At 39.9% G+C, this 16,155-nt stretch overlaps 1 protein-coding gene across 1 annotated transcript; it reads right to left on the bottom strand.

Moving 5' to 3' along the window:
* Positions 1-8: 8 nt before the first annotated feature.
* PDIA6 (protein disulfide isomerase family A member 6) lies at positions 9-15,835 on the bottom strand. Its single transcript, XM_007423597.4, has 13 exons — positions 15,693-15,835; positions 12,077-12,218; positions 11,085-11,142; positions 8,384-8,510; positions 7,240-7,346; positions 6,039-6,175; positions 5,310-5,424; positions 4,778-4,918; positions 3,887-3,971; positions 3,729-3,801; positions 3,260-3,418; positions 2,795-2,891; positions 9-1,515 (listed from the first exon to the last, which is right to left on the bottom strand). Exons 1-13 carry the CDS (start codon positions 15,724-15,726, stop codon positions 1,441-1,443), a joined length of 1,350 nt encoding a protein of 449 aa, XP_007423659.1. The 5' UTR covers positions 15,727-15,835; the 3' UTR covers positions 9-1,440.
* Positions 15,836-16,155: the final 320 nt, after the last annotated feature.

Genomic DNA, 16,155 nt, shown 5'->3' with positions numbered 1-16,155 from the left:
TCCTCGAGTCATAAATCTGTAATTTATTTAATGTATTGATTCAGTCAACACAGCAGTTACACACTAAAATAGAAGGGAGAAATACTTTGAGAAGTTTGTCTTAATCTAACTGGTTGCTTCAGTTTAGCTTGTCACAAAAATCCAGACAGAAAATTTTTCTCCTTTGCCTGAGTGAAATATGCCCCGCCCCCAAATGAGCATATGGCCCACTGCAGACATAATACAGAACTTGAAATCTCATTTTATCAGTTTGTTGAAAGCAGTATGGCTCTTCATCCATCTTGAATTTAATTAAAATCAGATTAGAATAGCAGTACTTCTCTCATAGCCACCATTTGTTGGCAACGTTACAGTATATCCTTTGAGGAGCATTGAAGTCCAACAAATGGCTACGATGATGTTGGAGCAAACCGGTCCCTAGAGAAAAGGTGAGCCTTTTTTAAAAGGAAGAGAAATATTGTCTAATGTTCTTGTGGCAGGAAAATTTAATACTGGCACTGGGAACTTTCTTACATCCTTCTAAAGAAATCATATCATCTTGATTTCTGTTATAGGAACATTATATTTTATAATTTAACATTATATTAAAATTAGCCTGAAATCATAATTCTGGGCTACTTGGAAACATTCTTCATCAGAGACAACAGGAACTAGATGATGGCTCACTATTTTTCTTGAGTACCATCAAGGAACATGAGTGCTTAAAAGATTCCCACTACAACTGACAAGATGTGCATCAAGATAAACCTGCCACAAGTCACCCAGCAAATACGGCAGCTCTCTCAATCCTACAGGCTCCATAAAGAAAAATAATTATTGAAGTTATTTAGAGAGAATCCAAGGACCTGGTTCATATCCAAAGCTTAGTATTGTGTGAAACAGTTCACTATAGTTTTTTCAAAACACCACAATTTAAAAAATGACTGGTTTAATATGATATATATGTCTTCATTCTATTAATATTCACTGCAAAAATGGGTTCTAAATACTGTACTGATCTAGTCAAAAAGAGATCTCTGTACACTGTACAACGCTGACACAGAGAGTCAAAAATATTGTTTTATTCTTTCATTGAAATGAAAGCTATACCTTGGGGATGGAGAAAAAAGATCACATTTTAAAACTAAGTACAACAAAAGTCTCAAGTTACAGTTGACCATCACATACCAGCTAGACAAAAAAACAAAGCAGGAGCATTTCAATGAAAGATCAGTGTTGTTCTCAAAATATCTGTTGCACCGGATACAATTTTACTCAATAAAAAAAATTCATAGAATTTGTGAGATTTTTTTCTTAAGAGGTGCTCAGTTCACTAATGACCGTATTTCCAACAGCTTTTCTCTCAGCAAAAAGGCCACTGGTAGATCTGTGTGATGCAAAACATTCTTCTATCCAACCACTTCACAATGTCTCTCAAGAAATAAAGTTATCTTCAGGCTCTCACAATTCATCCTTCTGAGTATCCCAGTCATCAAGATCTACATCACTGAGATCAATATCCTCTTCAGCTGGGAGCTATGAGACAAGTAAGTGGAACAGGAATTAATGAGGCATTTATCACATGATGTCATCAATACCTCCAAACCCCGTAACATGCTGAGAAAATACTGCCCAATAGTGAAGGGCACTACTGTTAAATGACTTCTAAAGAGACCTAAATGCTCTGTTGTGTTTCTTAATCTGTGTACAACCAGCAATGCACTTTTCTGATCTTCCCTTAAAGTATAAACTACATGAACAATCTTGTCATGAAGGTAGATTTTACCATTCAAACAAGTGATGCAATTAAACTGGAGTTTCAGCACCTAAGACCCTTCAGTCTTATCACTGTTACTTTACTCTTTAAAATCAGCAGAAAAATTAAAGCTATTGATTAGTAAGATCAAAATAACTGGCTTCACACCGCATGCTAAGTCATTATGTGATTACAAATGTGGCTTAACATGATATGGGAATTGGGATACTCATTTCTTTGCAGCTTCTTGGTTCTTTTTATGGGTCCCATCCAAGCTTCTAAACAACCTATAGAGATGCAAGCCAAAGACCATCCAAACAGTAGAGCAAAGTGAACTCAGCATTGGCCAAACAAGGAATTATTATTTTATCTGTCTACAAGATGGACTGGCTGCTTCTTTTTCATTAAGCAAACCAGGATTGAAACAAGCCCAGGTGTGACATTGTGTGTGGCTTCAGTAAGCTACTAAGCAGAAACTTCCTATGAAAAAAATGGGGGAAGTCAACAGTAGATTATAAGTGAACAATAAAAATTGTAAATCTACATAGGTTTTTATGTAACCTGAGCAGCTGGATAAATAAGAAAAGTAGCACTAGTGTTATTATCAAGTTCCTCTTTACAACCCTCAATGCAACAACGCTAGACTAGTTACAGGTTTGGTGAGCAACTCACATCAGCACAGGAAAGAAAGAAAATACAGAGTCTGCACAGGAAGCATATCAGAATAGCTCAACAGGATATAGAAAATAAAATGATGCCAGAAATAGACAAGCAAACAAATGTCAGAGCTTTGAGCAAAAGCCAAAAGAGAACAAGGATATGCAGCCAAGCATAGAACACAGATAAGGTGGGTGACAGAAAAGATGAGAAATAAAAATGAGAAGCAAGGTTTTAACTAAATAGATCTTTGGGTACAAGCTTTAGGGTATATAATGATGGTGTGCCAGGACGACTAAGCATTAAGTGATTGATTTGATAATGAACCAACTGAAATGCATGAACCCTAAATGTTTAATATAAGTTGTGTATGAACACAGAGATGAAAAAGGAGTCTCTTACCTCACCATCTTTGCCATCCCAGGGCTCCACTGGGTTAATCTTGGCAAAAGCCCCTCCGTCAACCGGTGCTGTGGACCCTCGTCCAACAGAAAGTTCCCTAGAAGTTGAAAGAATGTGTTACACACTCATCTAATGATCCATGTTTGAGAACCTGCTGCGATGCATTATATAGCCAGCAGCACTGAGTGGGGTTGGCAACTGGTGCCCCCTCCCACCCCCCCGCCGGTTAAAATTTCATAGGTTTTCAGTCATTTCTCTAAAAAAATGGGAGGAGGAGCAGAAAAAGATGGGTTCAGGAGTGCTCCTGAACAGAAAATATTTTTTTTCTATTCAAAAATGAAGTCAACTAACATGCTTACGGAATCAATTATTTTTCCCTCTGCTACTGAACTCATTTTAATTGAAACTTGTCAGGCTGCACACATTCATATGATTTAGGTGCCAACAAATCCTTGATAATCTTACCTTAGGAATTCATTAATCCCTTGTTCACTGAAAGAGCCTTTCAGGAGGGCAAATTTCATCTTTCGAGCATTAACGGCTGCCATAGCTGGATAGCCAAAGCCACCAATACCCAAGGAATTTTCAAGATCAGACTGTGCTCCAGCTTCTGTCCACACCCACCTTAGATAAAAAGAATTAGGTGTGTATCTCACAGCAACCATATAAAATCACTTTTGTCTACAGTTTCAGATGTTGACAGTTGCAAGATGCAGAGAAAAAAGGGATGAAGATCACACGGCATCATGTCAAAACCAGCTGTTTACCTCAAGCCTCCCCTACTCCAGTTTGTAACCAGTCTAAGCTAGTCCATGCTGGCCAACAGCATCTCAATTATTGAGCTTCTATTTTCATTTCGATAGGAGCATATATTGTCATTCCCCCCCGCTCCCGCTCCAAATCTAAGTGCCTTCTGCTATAGCCTGTAACTTACCCCCACATCTTCTTTTTGTATTTGTCTGCCATTTTCAACATGACTTCCAGATAGGCATTTCTACCTGCGGCTCCTGTTTAACAGAAATCATAAAAAGGTTACATTTGAGGCCAGTATAATAATGCCAAAGAGAGGGGAAAAGGCCTTTTGTTTCTTACCTGTGTCAAGTATATGGGGCAAAACAGAAATAATACAAAGTTGGTGAGTGTCACATGTTTGCTTTAAGACATCTTCGTTAATAATCTAGGAGAGATAAATAGATTACTAATTCAAAATCCTAGTAATTAAAGAGTAATAACTAGATTGGTTGATACAACTACAAATAGTCACATTCTCCTACAAGGTTTTCTCTTGATCTATCTTTCTTAACATGGTTGATGTATTTGCTCTGATATTGGAGTTTCTATAGATAATAGCTCAGACATTAAGACTTAAATAATTTTGGTCTATGCAGCTGAGTGCCAAAAGGATGCCAGAACAATTAGGGCATATACATCATGCCATTCTTGCCCATGACCTTTCAAAGAGGCACTTTGTCCCAAAGCTCTTTGCAAGCAAACGCCAATGTATAAATGCAGCTAATGTGAAATAAGGGCAGACTTTTCAAGAAAGGGCTTGAAATTTCCAACTACATGAATTTAATGAAGGCAATAATGTAATTTTCTCTCTGTTAAGATCTTTTGGGAGAAGTACAGTAAGAAATCAAGCTTAGCTTTATTACTCATTTTCAAAGAAAACTTTGATTCAAACACTTCTTTAATTTCACCAATTAAAAAAAAAATCATGATAGTAAATTTGGGTACCAAATTATGATAGCTATGTAGCCAAAGTAGGACTAATGAGAAATAGGGGGTTACCACCATGCACACATTTGTAGAGGGGAAATACTAAGAGTTCTGTGACCACAAAATGACTGGGGAAGGGTCTGAAATGGAATATGGAGTATTTTGAAAGACAGCATGGCTGGCTCACTGAACAGAAGCATTCCATACCGCAACATTTTGTTGCAGTTTCCACAGGAAATAACTGCTTGATCAGAATAAGGATACCTCTAAGAGCTCAGGGGGTGGTGCATTCTCTGAAAACAAATCCAGAGCCCGAGCAACAATATCTGATTTTGTCCTTCCACCATCATAGTCAACAGGTTCTTCTCCCTTCTGGAAAATTTTTATTGTCGGAAACCCGCGGATCTGGAACACAGAATCAAAGAATTCAAATCATACTGACCACAAGAGGTAATCACTTTGGCATTAGGTGGGTTAAAAATTAAAATAAAACAGCTCGTAGCTTCACTGTATGTCTGCATAATCCAAATTCTCTAAATAGCAGGTACATAAAACTATCATAGAAATCATTACGTATATGACCCAATGTTTTAAGAAAAAGTTCCTGATATGGTTTATACAAACAAATTGTGCTCTCACACTTGCATTTATTTAACAATACTCTAATATATAAATGCTTAAAACATTCCATGAAAATATTGTTGCCATCTTACAAAGACCATATTCTCCCTTCTGTATAATCTGGGAGACAGTGAATAATAAAATAACAACATTACTACTTGCACTAACTACTCACCCCATATCGGCTGGCTAATATCTGGTGCACAGTAGCATCTACAGCAGCTAGTTTAACCTTTCCATTTGTTTGCTCCTTCACTTCAGTTGCAGCTGATGCCCATTCCGGCTCTAAACTGTGGAAGGAAACATGTTGTTATATGTGGGAGTTTTCCTTTTAAAAAGAACAGCAATAACCTACAACAGCATTTTACAATTAAAATCACTTTTAAAATGGAAGTAAAGTGGTTAAATGATAGTTCCAAGATGATGGTTGGGTTCAAAAATTACTAGATTGGTTGTTGCTTACATAATTACAAAAACATGGTTTAAAAACTTTTACTAACAGATCACAACGACTACTGAATACTCCTCAAAAGGGTCATATGACTTGAAGTCCTTGAGACAGCTTGGACTACATTAGCCCCAACAACCATTATTAATGATCAGATTCCAGGAACCAGGATGCCCAAAAGTCCTACTCCTGCTACAAATAATTAGATTTCTAGCATGTGTTGTCTTAGGTGACAATAGAAGAGTAATGGGTACAGAGGAGCATTACATTAAAAGCAAAAGAAGAAAACCCCATGTTACTCGAATGTGGCTCATGTACCTCCAGAAGTCACAAGCTGGACGCAAGCTGTATTTCTGTATCTGAGCATTAGTTCCACTGAATTAAGTGGGGCTAACCTCTGAGTAGATTGCACGATAAGTGTTGTTGCACAACTCTGAGTACATTCAGAAGTCTTACTTTTTGCAATGTCCACACCAAGGAGCATAAAATTCTACCAGCCAGACACTGTCACTGTCCAGCACATTCTTATCGAAGGTATCATCTGTCAGTTCAATCACATCCTTTTTGCTGGAGCCTCCACTTTCATGACTGCTCTATTATTTTAAAAGAAACATGCAAGATATTTAGTGCTACAGTGTTTATTTCAATTCTAATTATTGGTTATAATAAATGAGTGCGTGCTTTCCAGTCAAAAACACTAGCATAGAAACTTATATGTAATCAATGAAAATAACCCATTTCTGCCTGAAATCATACAATCCGTACAGGATGGAAGATGAAAAAGCGAATTCAAGCATGAATTATTCAAATATGAGTTTTCCAACAATGAACATTGGATAGCTTAGTGGAACTAGTCAGCAGAGCTTCACTCTATTCCAGTAGATGTATATGTGTGTCCTGAGAATGGGGAATTAATTAATTTATTTAAAAGACTTATATGGCTGCCCATCTGAGATCTATACAGCCCAGAAGCCCTGTCTTCCGTAATGAGGCTCTTTTAATTTGTTTATAGCCATGATTTTTTAATTTTAATTTTTTATTTTTTAATTTTTATTAAAGAAATTTTTAACAAGATAAAAATAATACAACTTTTAGAAAAGAAATAAAAGAAAAATAGTGGATAAGAAAATAAAGAAAAAAGAAAGAAAAAGAAAAAGAGAAGAAAGGAAAAGATTATAAAGAAGTGGCTTCTAATCTTCTTAACAGTGGTTATAAGTGCATTTACATTTTACCCTCATCATAATTTCCTTCTTTCCATAGTTTACCCTTTCTAATCCTCAAACCCATAAATCACAAGTTCATTTTTTTTCTTTCTTCAGCAAAAAGTCCATAAGGGGGTTCCAGTCACTAAAAAATGAAGTTATTGTCCTTTGTGCTGTTCATTAACTCTCCAATACACCCTATCCTTCTACTGCTATTGTCCACCCCCTCTTTATTCTGATAAGTGCAAACTACCTTTTTTGCAAAATTTGCTACATTTAAATGAGCAAGCCTGTTGTCCTGCTAAATTTCTCACCCCTGCCATAAAATAAGTCCTTCTTAAAGCCATCATTCAAATCCTAGAGTTACTAGTTATCCGCTAACAGCCTGCTCGGAATATATGCTTGGAAAGAATGAGCCTCTGCAATGAGCAGGAGGCAAGGCCTAAAAGGGGTACCTGTTTTCCAGAGCTGTATCCACCACCTCTGCCACTAAGACGATCTTTTACAAGTGACCGGACAGCACTTAGAGCAGCATCAACGATAGCATCACTAGTCCTGGCTCCTGAGACACAAAACAAAGACAGAATGCTAAGCAATCATTAAGACTCCACATATATCATTTATGTATTCTTTCCAGCAGCAGTATCCACCCATTTCAGCACTTTTAATAGGAGAGGGGGAAACCCCCACAATTGGGCAGCTGCTTGAAGCACTGTGGTGCTGCACCAGGAGAAATCACTGGAAGCTTCAGTCTTGAACCGGAAACCCGGGTTTTAAGTAACCAGTATGCTCCCTGTGACAGGGGTGGAGAACCTGTGCCTCTGGATGTTACTGAACTACAACTCCCACCCAGTTCAGCCAGAAGTGAGGCATACTGGGAACTGTAGTTCAGCAGCATCTGGAAGACCACAGGTTCCCCACCTCTGCCCAACAGCATATATTTGGTTGTTCGGCCAAATCTAATGCAGCCGCAAAAGCAGGAAATACATCTCATTTAAATTCTTGAGAATTTCATGTCACAAAAAAGGACCCAATATATTACAGCAGTCAGTCTTTTCTACTTAAGTAGGCTTTAAGTTGTGAACAAGAGAAAAAGATCAGTTTTGTTCAAGATGCACATCAGTAAAATAATGTGAGGGGACGTGGTGGCGCAGCGGCTTAATGACGCTGAAAGTTGCCGGCCAGAAATGGTCGACGCTTCAGCGGTTCGAGTCCAGCCTTCGCGTTAACAGGGTGAGCTCCTGTTTCCTCCCCAGTTCCTGTCAACCCAACAGTTCGAAAACTCACGTGAGTAGATAAATGGGTATTCTCACTCTGGTGGGAGGAAAAATGCTGGCGGCACCTTGCAAAAAGGAGTCGGGAGCAGTTGCCGGTAAGTGCAAAACCGTGGTCGCCCGAAAAGGGCGCTAAGCAACGGAAACCCCGCCTCCTGCACTTGCCAGCTGGGCTCTGCTCTAGGAAGGAGGCACTGGCAAAACCATTTCCGAGAACAATTGCCTTGAAAACTGCAAGGACTCGTCCAAGCAGTCACTGCAGAGTCGGTAACGACTGAGTGCAGATAAAAATAAATAAATAAATAATGTATCTTCTTAAAAATACCTTGATAGTCTTCTGCTTTGTTCTTGTTAGCACCAAATATCTTGATAGTGGGAAACCCTTTAACACCATATTGACCACCAAGAGATTGATGTTTATCTGCATCAACTGCCCCAACTTTCACAACTCCCTGGAAGAAAGGAAGGCTTTCAAGTTAGAGAAACGAAACATAAAACTCCACAAAGAGCAGGTAAAAGCTGTTTTGCTGAGTTCACACACATGTACTGACTTTTGCTCAAAACAATGGAATATGTCAGTTCATATACACATTAATTGAGAAGTGCTGGTTTTGGCTCAGATATTACCTTTGACTAAGCTGTTTCACGATCTTAAAAGAATAAAGATAATTCAGCTTGAAAAAAAAGGATGCTGCGTTCATCCATTTATTTTTCTTTTAAATTAAGCACAAGAAAGTCACATACCTACACTTTCTCTGCTAGGGATGTGCTGTCTTTGGGAGCTTCCTATGTGGTTTGCCATGCCTGCTACTGCTATTCCTCCATGTTTTCTGGCAGTCCGCCAACCAGTAGGTGGCCAAGGAAGATGATATTGCCCAGGCAGTTCTCCAATAGCAAATGCTTGCACATTAGGAAGCCAAGGCATTGCTTATTGATTTCCCACTCATTGCAACAAAAACCCAGCATTGCTAAGTTTCCTTCCAGTAAATCTTTTAAGAACATAAGGATCGACTGCGTGTAATCTCTGATAAAAATATAATGTAAATAGGGTGGCCAGCAGTTTCAAAATACCAATTAATGAATCAACCAGAAGATTTAGTCCAATTTTCAAACAAGCAATACATCTCTGAAGTAATACTCTATATTTTAGAAGACAAAATCAATAAAGATGAACCAGTATGGTACAAGCTAACTATAAAAATCCTAGACAGAGGCTATAACAGAAGAACTGTGGTCTGAAGACGATTCTATGGCAGGGAGCTTTCATATCAGCTTCTTAGCAACAAGAAATTTGCCACCGCAGTAAGGAAAACATGGGAAGTGGTAAAGAGAAAGGGCCGAATCCTGTCGCTGCTTCAACCAACCTAGGTAGAGTATCTGATCTGAACTGGTTCTGTAATTATTTTGTGGAAAGGTTATAGTAATGCCACAGTCAAACATCTTGTATTTAGCTTTATATACAGGAGTATATATATAGGCCCTTTTTTGAGACCCAGACTTTAATAGGTACAATAAATAAACATGATCTTCAGTAAAATATAATGATAGTGCTAAAAAAACATTTTAAACAATTCCAAAAATGTAGGCTAGCACCCACAAGGCCTCATGCTTCTCCCCAAGGCAGTGGTGGGCAATGTGTGGCCTTCCTGATGTTTTTTGAAGTCCAACTTTTATCAATCCTCATTAATATGCCCATTGTTAAGGAGTGATGGGAAATACATTGAAGGGATGAGCAGGCCACACATTTATTCTTTATCAAAGAAAAGGGGCATCCCAGAATTTATATTTTCAATTCCAGCTATCATTAACTAAGTTTTGAAAGATTGTAAAGTGCTTATTCAAGGTAAGCAAGAAACTTCTATTAATCAGGCACCTGATGACAGCCATTTTCTACTAACAAAGGTATCAGCTGATGGGTAGGATACCTGCTCTTATTGCACACAATCCAGGTTTGATTCCTACTATCATATGTGGGCTGAGAAAGTCTCAGAATTGCCAATCATGTTGAAACTGCTAAGTTAGATGAAACACTATCTGTGCCTGAGAATCACTAGGCTCAAAAGTATCTTCTTTGGCTTTATCTTATCCTAATGCACAAACCCACAACTAAGGCTTAGCATTATTTGTGAACAAAGGCATTCCACTTTGTACAGTTGCAGGAGAAAAAATGGTGATGGTTAGAACAAGCAAAATATCTTACTCCCTTATTACTTTCCTCAGAGCCAGTTTGGTGTAGTGGTTAACGGCATCAGGCTAAAAACCTGGAGCCTATGAGTTCTAACCCTGCCTTAGGCACGAAGCCAGCTGGGTGACCTTGGGCCAGTCCCTCTTTCTCAGCCTTTGGAAGGAGGCAATTCAAAAAATCTGGCCAAGAAAACTTCATGGACTTCTTCATGTGGTCAATGAGAGTCAAGACTGAATCAAACATGCATGTGCGCACACACAAATTTCCTTCCCAGGGACTCAGAAAACAATAAAACCTATCAGCCCAGACATAAAATATTTGGAAAGCCAAGAAATGTTGATAAAGCTGGGAGAAGATGCTAAGAGGAGAGCAAAGGCTCTCGGAAGCAAGATCACCATAAGACAAAGAGGTAGTATCTCCACCCTTTTCAGGTCTGCTTTTGCTGCTCTGATACCAGAAATAAACCATTTGGGTTTCAAAAGAAGGGTATACTGGTCTCTGTTGTAAACAAAGTCTTGGGGGAATCTGAGAGAAAAAATTCTCCTTTACAACAACTGGGGTTAAAATATCCCAACTTAACAGTATGGTGCAATGATTAAGGTGTTGGATAAGGATAGGGGATACCCAAGCTAAAGTCTGCCCTCCTCTAGGGAAGCTCATGAAGTAACGCTGGGCCAGTCACACTCTCTCAGCCCAATTTACCCTACAGATGTGTTGTTATGGGAAAAACTAGAGGAGGGAATAAGCACACTCCCTTGAGTTCCTGGAAGACAGGTAGGATACAAATCTAATAAAGAAATAATAAATACAAAGAAAGATTATTTATGGATATGCTACTCACTTTTAAGGCAGTTGCAGCTTTCTTCCATTCAGATGTCAGTCTTTGGCAGTGGCCACACCTTTCAGAAGATAAAAAAAGAATATAAGTGTCAAACATGTGATTTATTCCAAACCACATACACTCTTTCCTCATATGAATCCTCACACTGAAACGTGTGTAAGTGAATATACAGTGGTTATATTCTAAGTCATATCCCAGATTTATTTTTATTCTGCTAGCATTCCATGATGTTTGGAGCCAATGTTAGTTGCTACAACTTTCCACATATGTGTAACATTACACAAAATGAAAGAAATACTGACTGCTGGACATGTCTCTTGTCCCTTAACAAAACCCAACAGCTCTGCACAACTAGCCGAAGTTCAACACATACAATTCAATCACAGCATTGTCATAGTAGGACATGCAGCATTCTTTGAATTTCTAGCTGCAAAAGATACAGAACCCTCTCCTAAGAAAAATAAAACCAAAGTTGGCAACCATATACTCTTATAATAACAATAACATAAATCTTCAGAAATATGAGAATAAACTGCAGGTGCAGGGCACTGTTATGATTTCTCTAGCTTTCAACAGAGATTTCCATCCTTCTTTCATCAACTGAAGGATGTGGGATCAGCATTTATATTGGTATCATGACTAACACATGCAGACCTGCTCCCCCCAGTGCATTTAATGAGGATGTTAAGATTTATTTTCATCAGCCCTTCAGGGGTGCTGGGCTTGTAAACTTCCATGTTGGCTGTGAATTTCAGGCATTGCAGTACCAACATATCTGAAGGACAGCAATGAGAAAGGTTGACCCACGTGTTCCTGCACATAGTCTCACTTAACCATAACGCTAATATGACCAGAACAGTCTAGCTAGATATTCTGTGTTGAGATGCAGGACACTATTTACAGAAACAAGATAGCTAAAACATATACATGAACAAGTAACAAATGGAACAAACAACAGCCATTCTCTTCAAGACAGCCCAGTTAATACATACCATGGTGCATAGAACTCTACTAGCCATAAACTATCACTCTGAATGACCTCCCTGTTGAAATTTGTTGGTGTCAGATCTATAACATCATCACTGGAAGAATACAAGCTGTTAACAGCCAAGAAGAGGGTGCAGCTTATAGTCCCTAGGATACAAACAGAACAAGATTCAGGTCATTACAACAGACAATCAAGAAGGTTTTTGTTTTGTTTTTAAGATTTTTATCCTGCCTTTTTTTTCATTTACAACTCAAGGTGGCAAACATACCAATACTCCTTCCTCCTCCTATTTATATATTAGGCCAAAAACATGCATGCCTGCTAAATTAGAGGTAAAACATGTATGAGAACCCTGTTCCACTAAACCAAACAGGACAAGAAATAAGATGTGTGGAAAACATTTCAACAGTCAGATCCCATTTTGAGTTGGAACAAGCTCTGACATTACTAGAACTCTTCCTACCCCCAAATAGACCATTCTGGCCATTATTCACAATCAGGACGGCCTACCTCCATTAAGATCAGAATACTAATGGGATACTTCCAGTGAAGTTGGAACAGCCCATTCTAAAATCAGAACAGATCTCAGGACTGGAAAATTTCCTGCTAATCTGGTGCTTCCATTTAGTCTCTATGCAAATGTAGCCACCTGAATTAAAAGCAAAAGGGTATTTGTCCCAACCATTTGCCATGAAAACATATCCACGCACATACAGGTGACATAAACCGAATATATACAAAGTAATTCAGACGTAATGCTCTTACTGCTTAAACCAGGAGTTCTCCAACTTTGTGGTGCCATGACCTCTAAAATGATGCAGGGTGGCAGTTGCACCTTTAAGAGGAGAAAGCCCCCTCCTTTTTTCCATCCTTTAAGCATTTGCTCAGGCAAAGCCGGAGCCCCACCAGACTGCATTCAGGGCTCTCCTTGGCTTGGGTGCATGAGCCCCTCAAAACGTGACAATCTCTAAATTTGCTTGGACCTCCCATAACCAACAGTTCAAAACTCTCTGACTTCATCCTTTATACAATTTAAATCAGGGCTTTAACACAGGCTGGATCCCTTGGAAGTTGGCTTCATTCCTAAATCCATTTATAGGAAAATAAGCTCCATTAGACTCAATGAAACTCATTCCCAAGGAAACAGGCTGTATGTGTTGACTCACATGCTTTTGAACTACTTTATGTGGGAGTGGCTCTTCTGCTTTCAACAGATTACACCACATTTTTTAACACTATCGGTTTGCATGTTTTATTATATTCTTTACTGCTAAGTTATGGTGGTATTTTTAAATTATCTGGCTTTGGGATTTGAATGAAAACTGAATTTCACTAGAAAAAGAAATTTAAGCTCTGTAGGCATCAAGTTCTTTTTGGAAACATAGTCTTATGTCAATTATAAGATTATATCTTATAAATATCAATCCAGAAAGGATGTGCCCTGATCAGTTTGCTAAACCATTCATTTGAAGGTTTGCAATAATGAGAGTCAGCCCAAAAATGTACCCATCCAAGGTGATCTATATGAAAGCACTTCGCTGAAATGGATCAGCCTTCCAAACTGATAGATGATCCCTTTGATAGAAATCTGTATATTGTGATTAAGACTGGCCATCAGCAAGCTGCATGGTTGAAACATCCCAACTACTCTACAACAGAGACACCATTTAATATAAGAGCTTTTATTTCTACACGACATCTTCTCAAGCCAGAAACTGTTGGAAATTACACATGACACTTGTTTCAATCCGCACTTCATCACCTGAGTCATGTGAAGATAACTACAAGTCTGATCTGATGTCTGGAAATATATTTTTTTTTTAAGTATTAAAGATGCCCAAAATGTGTAGATTCAGGAACTGAACCAATATTGTACATTTTCTAAAAATCATTTATATGTATTTTGGACTGCACTACAGTAAAGTCAAATTTTCCCCTTATGGGAAAAGTATCTGTGCTCAATTGAAAATGCTTAACAGCAGGAGCAGGAAAGCAATGTGGTGCCTATGACCAATCCCATTCCCACCCACCACACTCCTTGCAACAGCAGGGTTATTTTTAAAATATTCTTTTTAGCTGAAATAAACAAAGTGCTGACATACTACAAAGCAAAGCACAAATCTCTAGCATCAACCTAACTTACAAAATTGTCTCTGGATTCCATATAGACTCCAAAAGCTGGAAAATAAAAATCATGGGAGCCTACAGCTGTGCTCTGTTTCTCCCGGCTGTCTAGAAAGAGCTTAACAATAAGCTGAGCTTACAGGGAGCATCCTGAGCAGAGGCATCCTTGGGAGGCGAGGGGGCAAATGATGAAACCACATTTGTGCTTAAGTTCTGCCCTTGTTGTACATGCATCATGACATTACATGCCCACACAAAAGGGGTGGGGCTTGTGGTGTGACACTTGCTTTGCCATTTTGATGAAAACACTGGATCCTGCAGATACCTCTGATCTTCAGGTGGGCCAGAGGGAATACTGGATGTATTCTGACTGGTCATGCCAACAGTCATTCTAAAGCATGCCTTTCTCATGGCACCCATTTTGCAGACCAAAGTTTCCACGTGTCCCTTGGCCCTAAAATATTGTCTAACCCCGCCTTCTCTATGCTACAGAAATGATTTATTTAAAAGCGGTTACTTTTCATTTTTCTGTTCTTATTTGATTATCATTATCGAATTAATCAAATAAGAACAAGGTTTACAACCCCATAACGAGCTCTGGTGCACTCAGATGCACAATTCCAATGTGTTCAGCAATATCTACTTCCATTTAAATGCCAAAAGGAGAACAGCAGTTCCTGAGACCCACTGCGGGAGGCACCAGGCTAAACCCAGATTCCAATTTCCATTCAGCCCTGCATCTGACTAGCGGGGTGCAAAACAATTTAAATGGTAAGAGCTCCATGTCAATTCGAAACAAGTGTTCCGAGTTGAAACCAGAGTGTCCGGCCTTGAAACACTCCCGGCATGGTCAGCCTGGCCCGTTTTGAGTCTGAAACGTTTCAAATTGGAAGCATTTTGCCCGCCCCATGCAGGCGCCTGGGCCAACGAGACCGAACAAAAGGGTGGCAGAGCTACCCCTCGATCTGTCTGTGGAGCTGGTCTGTCTCTTCCTCTCGAGTGGAAGCGTGATTCCTACAGCAACAACGGGAAAGCGCGGGACCTTAAGCCTTTCCTAAAACTGTATGAATAAGGCAGGACAGTTGCGTGATAAAAGCCACGCCTGCGGGGAAAAAAGGAGCGACCACATAAATACAGAAACCACATAAGCTGCCTTGAAGAAAAGCCTGCCCTGGCTTCTTTCTTAAGTTACTCAAGAGGTCTTCGCATCACCTTCCTGCATCCCCAAAGCGCTTCCCTGCCGCTTCTTCAAAGTGTAAAAAGAGAGGCCGACCGCTCTCTCCCGTTAAAGGACGTGCTGTTCTAGAACGAGTTTCAGCAAATCTGAAATAATGTTAAACTAGAGCCCGAAGGCTGGACACCACGCAGCCTATTTAAGTCTGACAACCGGGGAAATTTCTTACACTGACCCTCACTAACCCTCCGAACCCGTCCCCGCTTCCACTTATCCAAAGCCTGCCCTCAATAGCAGCGTCTCCCTCCCTCCCTCCAATTACCAAGCAAAAATCGCTTTCCGCCCAACGCGCCCATGTTGCGCTCCGAAGACCTCCGACTCCGCTCGCGTCGCCGGGATTCTACCTCTCCTCCCCCGGGAGAGGACCAAATGTTTCAGCAATCCCCGCCGTGGCTTCCGCTCATTGGTTCTTGCTGCGATCCCTCTTTTGCGCAGCCAATGGGAAACGGACGGGTCAGGCCCGGAACGAGGCGTGGAAGGGTTCGGATGGGCGGGGCTAATTAGGCCTCGGCGAAAGGAAGGGAAAAGGGAGTGCGGGTCAAGGGTGCAGCCGGTGCCGCGCGACCACCCTCTTCCGGCCTCTCTTATTGTTACTCTTTGGTTGGCTGGCCATAGAGATGGGAAAAGGGGAAAGGAGAAAGTGGAAGGGAGGGATTCCTTTCGGGTTTTCCCCTTGGGGAGCGCTGGAACTGCTACCGCGGCTTTGAAGCCTGGCACTATTGCAG

The sequence above is a fragment of the Python bivittatus genome, unplaced genomic scaffold (assembly GCF_059951505.1).
Source record: "Python bivittatus isolate LINGU-HERP-01145 unplaced genomic scaffold, Pbiv_v1 ctg000020_np1212, whole genome shotgun sequence".
NCBI lineage: Eukaryota > Metazoa > Chordata > Lepidosauria > Squamata > Pythonidae > Python > Python bivittatus.
This window is presented reverse-complemented; position numbering and strand designations above follow the sequence as displayed.